Source organism: Cibotium barometz, chromosome 52 (assembly GCF_041138505.1).
Source record: "Cibotium barometz isolate CiBa-2024 chromosome 52, ASM4113850v1, whole genome shotgun sequence".
NCBI lineage: Eukaryota > Viridiplantae > Streptophyta > Polypodiopsida > Cyatheales > Cibotiaceae > Cibotium > Cibotium barometz.
The window spans coordinates 23,679,456-23,689,000 of NC_141097.1; the positions used below are offsets into that span (position 1 = coordinate 23,679,456).

Consider the following 9,545-nt stretch of genomic DNA (forward strand, 5'->3'; position numbering starts at 1 on the left):
ATGTAGATGTAGATGTATAGATGTAGATGTGGATGTGGATGGGGATGTATGCATGTAGATGTAGGTGTATAGACGTAGATGTGGATGTAGAGGTGGATGTATACATGTAGATGTAGGTGTATAGACGTAGATGTGGATGTAGAGGTGGATGTATGCATGTAGATGTAGATGTATAGATGTGGATGTGAATGTGGAGTGGATGTATGCATGTAGATGTAGATGTATGGAGGTGAATGTGAATGTGGATGTGGATGTATGCATAGGGATGTAGATGTATGCATGTAGATGTGAATGTACGCATATAGTTGTGGATGTATGGATGTGAATATACGATTGTGATGTGAGGGAATCTGAAGTGATGAGATGGAAATGATGTGATGGGATGAGTATACATATAAATGGAATATGGGATAAGTAATGTAGATTGAGGAGGGATAATGTGGAAAAATGAAAGTTAAAATAGAAATTGTATTGTAAACTGTTTGTAAATGCTGTTTGTAAATGCTGTCTGTAAATGATTGTTTTATGTCAAGAATGCTGGGGGGAGCATTTTGACCGTCTTGTGATTAAGGTCGTGATGAGAAAGTTGCAACTGCTGACGGGGAGTCAATGAAGGACGTCTCGCGTAGCAAGGTCGGCCGAGGTCTTGACCAGCCTCGGTGCGATTAAAATGGTGAGCTTCCGGTACGGTGGATGAGGGGCCAAGGAAGCGGCCTATGCGTGAAGCGCTAGGTTACCTGCGAAGGATCCTAGAGGGTGCTGACCATACGGTGCTCGGGCTCTGGGTTGCCTAGGATACCCACGCGTGCGTCGAGGAAGATATTGGAACAGAGTTGGAGTTGTTTTCTGAAATCGAGCATGGATCTGGTTGATTGACCTTGCTGGTCTTCAATGGATGAGTCCATGGCTCCTTATATGGATCTGTTGGTTGATCTTGCTGATCTTCAACGAGAGTCCATCTTGTTAAGTGATTATATTGCCAAGTATTATGGGCTAGGAACTATCGAAACGGCTCCTGAGCGTTCTAGTTGCCAATGATGCCATAGATACTCTGATGAAGGAATGATGGGAAATTAAGAATCAATTGGATAAATTGGAAGATGGTGATCAATGATACTATGGTTTTATTAAAGGATTGTTTTAAACTGGTTGAATCTGGTTGAAAAAGGCAATTTCATATTGGGTGTGTGAGTGGTGTGACTAGTTTTATTTTGCATGAACATCCGGCTAGGGGGCCTTGGAACTCTTTTCCTTGGTACCCGGGACAAAACCTAACCAAATTTTTAATTGGATCCCATCACTACAGTGGTTGGGCGGTTGGCTAACCCATGGGACTGGATGGGGTTAGGCTGGACTGATGGATCCATAAATCGAGACTCAAACTTTTGTTTTTACGATAGAAAAAAATAAAATAAAAATCCCGGACAGTAACTGTTCTACGGATAGGAATCAACGGCTGTGCCTCTTGAATGGGGAAAAAAGCGTTGATCCCAATGATCCAAGTGCAAGTTTCTTCCTTGAACTGACTAAGTATCTTATAGACGTAATTGGATCATCTCGATCCGAAATGATCTTGACTACGTTAGAGTAAAAAGTTATCCTGGTGGAATCGCCCGTGCTTCCGGTTAAGAAAGTTTTTCCGAGTTCGGTTTTGGAACAACCGACGGATTAGTCTCTTATCCGGATATCCGTGGGCGAGGCCCCGAGTGTGGGACCCCTGTCCCGCGCGAGAAGCGCTACTTCCGCTGCCAGTAACCCGAATCCGTTGCTCGGTGGGAACAGGGATCTTACAAAGAGGTAGAAAAAAGAGCTCGAGAGGTTCACTATGAAGAAATCCTATGTATCATGTGCGTTCAAGGAGTATTTAAAAAGCCCCTTACACTTACATACTTTTGTGAATAAAATGACCCTTTTTCTTCATAAACTTACGATTTTTTTTTCCAAAATTGCTTTAAAAAATCCTAATGTAAATGTAAGTTTGGAACTTTTTTAAATTAATATGCCCCTCTTGATGAACTCATGTGGTATACTTACATATTTTTACATGAACCCCCCAAAAAAAAAAAGATCTTCTTGGAAGATGGTTAGGAGGAGTGAGGTTTTCCCACCTCTAAGAATATCCTCTATGATCTTTTGTTCCTTCAAAGATCAAGAAAGTTATCACTTTGACTATACATGTGAAAGCACATGCTTGTGCTAGTTTTCTCTCATCTTGGGACAGAAGACGTGTTAAGAGGGTACATGTGCACTGTGTAAGCACTCTGCACTCTGAGTAGAGGGAATTTTGTACACGCTTTTAGTGGAGAAAATGTTTTGAAGGGAGAGATAGAAAACTAATTAGTGGGACATGGGTTAATCAGGTAGTGAAGTTTAATTAACTAGGGCGTGGAGAGAGGTGGGTCTGAGGTATGGGTGTACTGCATGTGTGTAGACTGTAGACTGTAGTAGCATATTTACACGAAGCATGTAGCATATTTACACGAAGCATGTAGCATATTTACATGAATCACTGAGTGTATACAGAGGCCGTGCAAGTGCAGTTGCAGAAGCTGCTTCTGCTTTAAACTATTTCGTTGTTCTGAGCTCTGTGCAATGGATAGTAAAGAAGAAGGTCATGGTGTCTACGGACTCGCAGCCGGCTTTTGTGCGTCGCAGGCGTCTGCTCAATATCTTCGTCTCGCGGATGACCCAGAGTCCAGTCGAGGCTCTGAGCTCTAGCCCTTCTTTATTACCAACATGCATGGACTTCTTTCCGATAGTCCTTCTCATACCCTCCCCTCTCAGATTTGAGTTCCAATGCACCGACTATCGAGCTATCTGTGGCGTGTATTAAAGGTCAACCACATGTCACTTCATCTTCATCCTGTATCACCAAACGTAGCCATTTGCAATTCACCAAAACACAAATCAACGCCGCCCACGCAAACTATTAAACCCTAACCTTAATTAGTATACATTTACGTAACCTTATTAAGGATCAGGGACTGCGGTTTAACCGTTAACATGCATATGTGTAGTAAGTAGCATACCTTGCAATGTGAGCTCCAACTAATGTAATGTACTTAGGAGTCCTGATAAAATACAGCACCCTCGACAGTCCACTTACCATGCTTTCATGTACTTAATTTTAAATGCAGCAACATGGTAACCAATAATTCTCAATGCTCCTTGCTCATTATCTATATTCATAATTCGAACATGATTCCTGACGCGCTAAGGCGTTTGATACACAAACGTAAATGGGCCATAGTTACCCATCTCCATAGACTAATTAGGCGTTAATTTACAAACGCTAATAGGATTACCTAATCCATCTCCATCCATATATCAAACGTTGAATTAATAAGGCTTTGGGCAAAGTTCTGAACGTTGTGTATTCTAATGGAAAAAGCTAGGGTTTATCTATGGCTCATCCCAAAGGGAAATGTTCCATTCCAGCTCGCTGTCATCATACTGATTTGCTGCATTTTGTGTGATCTGGGGCGGTGGTAGAAGCATAGCATTGGCCATATCTGTGAGCAAACCTGGTGTGGTCATGCGAAAATACTCATCTGCAATGGTGTCAATTTTACCTTCATCAGCTTCTTGTGCTTCATTGCGCACACGAGGAGCTTCTCCACCTTGAAGCGCCTCATCATTAGCAGAAAATAATGATGAATTAGAATCCACCTTACCAATCAAGTTGCGATTAATCAAACTGCTATCCGCATCGACTTTATCCTCTGGGCATGCAGCAGTACACACTCTTGTCCTCTTACGACCTTCGTCCACACCAACATCAGGCTCCATTTTCACATCTGCAGTAAGCTTGATTTCCTCCTTAATTAGCTGCTGAGATAAGGGGTTTTTTCAGTAGGCCTTGAACACATGTGATATAGAGGATTTACATATAGTGAACCCCCCGAGCTATATCCCCCTATTTCTTGTAGTGAAGAGCATGGAAGCAAGAGAACAAGAGAACAACAACATCACAACAGCATGGAAGCAAGAGAACAACAGCATCACAATTGGCCATCCAAGGCAACATTATTAAACGGTTTCTTTGGGCATGGTTAAAAGGTTTATTGAAGGGAGGGAGGAGAGGCAACATTATTAAATCATTACTTAGGGCATGGCTAAAAGTTTTTTTGGAGCATCTAAAGTACTTTCTTACTTTAAGAGGTAGAAAAAAGAGCTCGAGGGGTTCACTATGAAGAAATCCTATGTATTATGTGCGTTCAAGGAGTATTTAAAAAGCCCCTTACACTTACATACTTTTGTGAATAAAATGACCCCTTTTTCTTCATAAACTTACGATTTTTATCCCAAAATTGCTTTAAAAAACCCTAATGTAAATGTAAGTTTGTAATTTTTTTTGAATTAATATGCCCCTCTTGAAGAACTCATGTAGTATACTTACATATTTTTAGGTCAACCCCACCCCCCCCCCAAAAAAAAGATCTTCTTGGAAGATGGTTAGGAGGAGTGAGGTTTTCCCACCTCTAAGAATATCCTCTATGATCTTTTCTTCCTCCAAAGATCAAGAAAGTTATCACTTTGACTATACATGTGAAAGCACATGCTTGTGCTAGTTTTCTCTCATCTTGGGACAGAAGATGTGTTAAGTGGGTACATGTGCAATGTATAAGCACTCTGCACTCTGAGTAGAGGGAATTTTGTACACGCTTTTAGTGGAGAAAATGTTTTGAAGGGAGGGATAGCAAACTAATTAGTGGGACATGGGTTAATCAGGTAGTGAAGTTTAATTAACTAGGGCGTGGAGAGATGTGGGTCTGAGGTATGGGTGTACTGCATGTGTGTAGACTGTAGACTGTAGTAACATATTTACACGAAGCATGTAGCATATTTACATGAGTCACTGAGTGTATACAGAGGCCGTGCAAGTGCAGATGCAGTTGCAGAAGCTGCTTCTGCTTTAAACTATTTCGTTGTTCTGAGCTCTGTGCAATGGATAGTAAAGAAGAAGGTCATGGTGTCTACGGACTCGCAGCCGGCTTTTGTGCGTCGCAGGCGTCTGCTCAATATCTTCGTCTCGCGGATGACCCAGAGTCCAGTCGAGGCTCTGAGCTCTAGCCCTTCTTTATTACCAACATGCATGGACTTCTTTCCGATAGTCCTTCTCATACACTCCCCTCTCAGATTTGAGTTCCAATGCACCGACTATCGAGCTATCTGTGGCGTGTATTAAAGGTCAACCACATGTCACTTCATCTTCATCCTGTATCACCAAACGTAGCCATTTGCAATTCACCAAAACACAAATCAACGCCGCCCACGCAAACTATTAAACCCTAACCTTAATTAGTACACATTTACGTAACCTTATTAAGGATCAGGGACTGCGGTTTAACCGTTAACATGCATATGTGTAGTAAGTAGCATACCTCGCAATGTGAGCTGCAACTAATTTAATGTACTTAGGAGTCCTGATAAAATACAGCACCCTCGACAGTCCACTTACCATGCTTTCATGTACTTAATTTTAAATGCAGCAACATGGTAACCTATAATTCTCAATGCTCCTTGCTCATTATCTATATTCATAATTCGAACATGATTCCTGACGCGCTAAGGCGTTTGATACACAAACGTAAATGGGCCATAGTTACCCATCTCCATAGACTAATTAGGCGTTAATTTACAAACGCTGATAGGATTACCTAATCCATCTCCATCCATACATCAAACGTTGAATTAATAAGGCTTTGGGCAAAGTTCTGAACGTTGTGGATAAGTGTATTCTAATGGAAAAAGCTAGTTTATCTATGGCTCATCCCAAAGGGAAATGTTCCATTCCAGCTCGCTGTCATCATACTGATTTGCTGCATTTTGTGTGAGCTGGGGCGGTGGTAGAAGCATAGCATTGGCCATATCTGTGAGCAAACCTGGTGTGATCATGCGAAAATACTCATCTGCAATGGTGTCAATTTTACCTTTATCAGCTTCTTGTGCTTCATTGCGCACACAAGTAGCTTCTCCACCTTGAAGCGCCTCATCATTAGCAGAAAATAATGATGAATTAGAATCCACCTTACCAATCAAGTTGCGATTAGTCAAACTGCTATCCGCATCGACTTTATCCTCTGGGCATGCAGCAGTAGAGACTTCTGTCCTCTTACGACCTTCGTCCACACCAACATCAGGCTCCATTTTCACATCTGCAGTAAGCTTGATTTCCTCCTTAATTAGCTGCTGAGATTCAAAAGGGATATTGAACCTCGTTGTGCTAATACAAGGTTTTCCGGTTGATTGATCAGGATCAGACGAGTTGACATCATCCGAGGATTCATCACCTTTGCAGCTTGTGTCGTCCTCTGAGGAGCTGCAATTAGACTCTTTTTTAATCAAGGGGGGGCTCCTGATCATGCTGATTAAAGGGCGGCTGCGTGAAGGGGTAGAGGCAGTGGCGAAAGCGGCGGCGGCAGCTGCAGCAGCCGTTTGGATATCTCGAGGAGAGAGGGTGAGGGGCCGGGGCAAAGTGTGTGCAATATCAGGGAAATTGAGAGATGCAGTGTCCGGTTTCAAATTCACAGCTCCCACGTCATAGGCCCTTGCTGCCATCTCCGGCGTAGAGAAAGACCCCAGCCATATCCTCGTCTTCTTCTTGGGCTCCCTTATCTCTGAAACCCACTTGCCCCAGCTCCGCTGCCTCACGCCTTTGTACACTGGGTGTCTCCTGTCAGGCGCAATTGTGAGCTCTTGGCCGCCCACATCAACTTTCTTTCTTTTCTTCTTCGCATTGTAATCTGCTCTACTGGCTCCATGATCTCCTTGAGAAGATCCACACACCTGTGGTTGCTGCTGTGATGGTGATGGTGGTGGTGGTGAAGGAGCTGCATCTAACTGTTGGGCTGTCTCTTGTGGCAATGACAGACCTTCAAAACCTTCAATTTTGCGTTTGTTTCTGTGTAGTTCACTTGCTCCAATAGAAAAATTCGAGGCTGCAGCTATGGACTGAAGAGAGGAAGAGCGAAGAGAGCTATGGTAATCATCAGAAACTGGGCGTATATGATAAGAGCCAGAAGGCGAGGGCTCATTACCTCCTGCAGCGCTAGAGATTAGAAGCAAGTTTGGATCATTATGTGATGAAAAATTAGAAGAAATTAGGTGAAAGGAAGTAGGGGAGCAGCGAGAGCTGGTAGAGTTAGAAGGGGGATTGGTAGGGTAAGAAAGGAGATCAGTTAGAAAGAGTGGCGAATTTGCGTGCACCATAGGAGGCGGCCGAGGGGGAGGGACCAGATTCAACACGTACTGCTGCATGTGGAATGGATAGAAATAATATAGCATCGGCCTTTAGAACACTATTTGTATTGGGCGAAAGGGATTGTGTGTAAGCTTAGCACTCGTGCGCGTGGTGGTAATATATGCTGCTTTGCTGCCATCTACATAATTAGAAAAGTATAGCGACATATTTAAGATTAATCCTGATCCTTGATTGCACAACCCTAAGCTTAGCTCAACATTACTATTGCTGGCAATTGATCATGTGATCCAACTGATGGGCACAAAATCTATGCTTAATAAATATATTGCACAAGACCTAAGCATAATAATGTTGCAATTGATCAGATGCTGCATGTGATGAAGATTAATGCAATTGTGGTGAGCTGCATAAGGGTATTTATTAAGATGAGCGTAAGCTATATTGGATAATTGTAAACACGCACACAGGGAGGTATACGCGCAAAATAATTGTCTCTAACTGATAGATGATCAACTGGCACCAGCCAAGAGTTTTGCAGCAGTATAATCACCAGACTAATACGATAAAATAATTATAGGAGCTGAGCTAAGCTAAGCTAAGTGGTTTCTGTGGAAGGCGTGCTGTTGATTCTGATGGGTGACCCTCCACTATAGCGCTTTGTCTTCTCGCTTCCTGATGAGTAGCAAGAGGGTTTTCGTCCCCGACGATCTTCTTTGCGTCGGTGTGTATGTTTGTGTGTGTGTGTGTGTGTGCGTGTGTGTGTGCGCGTGTGTGTGTGGAGGTAGGTGGGGTTGATTGACCCCACTTTACATGCGAAAATCCTTTGTTTTGTTTGCTACGAGAGGGGCCGGGAAATCACTGTAGTAAAACCAGCCGAGCCCCAGCTAGATGACAGAGCTGAAACACACACTCCCCACCACGGCCACCAGCTGACCCCCCCTTACCTAATGCATTAGCTAATAATTGATTAATGGACTTGCAACTGCAAAAATGCTGGTGGCAGCATGCAGCCCTACTGAGCACTGACCCAACAGCATGAAGGACTAGGACACTTGCGGATTGATTTAGATTGCAATGAAGGCGATGTTGTTGCTCAAAATTACTCATGGTAACTAGATTATGGTTCTTATACCTGTTTATTTTCTCTGTGAAAAAAGCTTTAGATACTCGGCCAGTCTTCCTTTCTGTTGTGTTACCAGTTGCTTCTTTCGCTTTTGCAATTATCCCACGGAAAGGAATTTGTTGAGATTGTCCTTATGGCAAAGTCATTTGTACGAAACTCTCTGCCTTCTCTGTCTTAATACTCTCTCTCTAAATAATTTAAGCACTCTACTCTCTCTCTCTATCCATTCCATCCGGAATCCATACTTTGGTGCCCTTCTAATTCTTTGACTTTGGTGCCCTTTTCTAATCCTTTGACTTGCTTAAGGATGCCCACTATTTTTACATATGGTAGATTGCATAATTCATGTATTGTTACTCTTGACCCCTTCCAAGCGATTGTTTGTAATGATGAAACCAATCTATCCTCCACATCGAGCCCTCATTGCTTCCATCCTTCTGGCCCCTTCCAATGGATTGTTTGCAATGATGAAACCAATCTACCCTACATATCAAGCCCACATTGCTTCCATCCTTTTGGTAACCTTCCCACTCTGACCTTGAGGGCAAATGACTCCCTCCGATTGTTTTCCTCGATCTTAGTGTTGATCATTGCCTTGATAAGGTAGCCTCTTGCAATCTTTCCTTCACCTCTTCCATAAGAAGCACTTTTTTCTATGGAAAAGCTCTCAGGTAGAATTTTCTCAAGCCAAAACAAATTCTTCCCAAATCTGATAACAACTACTGACAAAACCTCACTAGCAATAGATCACCTACCATCTAATTTAGCTATCATGTCTACTACTGGCATAATAGATGATGATCCCGAAGGATTTTTCTTATCTCTTTAGCTTAGTTTATTGTTTTGGGTTGCAAATTTGGCATAGACCATTATGGTCTTTATCTTTATGCCTTGGGTCTCATAGGTCATTTAAACTATTGGTACAATTTTAGTTCTTTCTTTCTCTTGCTCTCTCTTTCTCTAATAGTAGCCGCTCTCTACATGTGGACACCTCTCTCTCTATGATATGTCTTTCTTTTCATAACCACACACGCTCTCTCCCTGTCCCTAAACTCGTCGTACACATGCTCCCTCTCCCTAAACTCACCATACACATGCTCTCTCTCTCTCTCTCTCTCTCTCTCTATATATATATATATATATATATATATATATCTCTCTCTCTCTCTCTCTCTCTCTCTCTCTCTCTCTCTCTCTTGTATGTGTCTTGATCAAATT

General features: G+C 42.5%; 1 protein-coding gene across 1 annotated transcript; it reads right to left on the bottom strand.

The window, feature by feature from the left end:
• Nucleotides 1-5,510: 5,510 nt before the first annotated feature.
• Nucleotides 5,511-7,614, bottom strand: LOC147608975 (uncharacterized). The gene has a single exon (XM_086788321.1). The coding sequence runs from the start codon at nt 7,285-7,287 to the stop codon at nt 5,764-5,766; it is 1,524 nt and encodes a 507-aa protein (XP_086644447.1). The 5' UTR covers nt 7,288-7,614; the 3' UTR covers nt 5,511-5,763.
• Between the last annotated feature and the right edge of the window lie 1,931 nt (nt 7,615-9,545).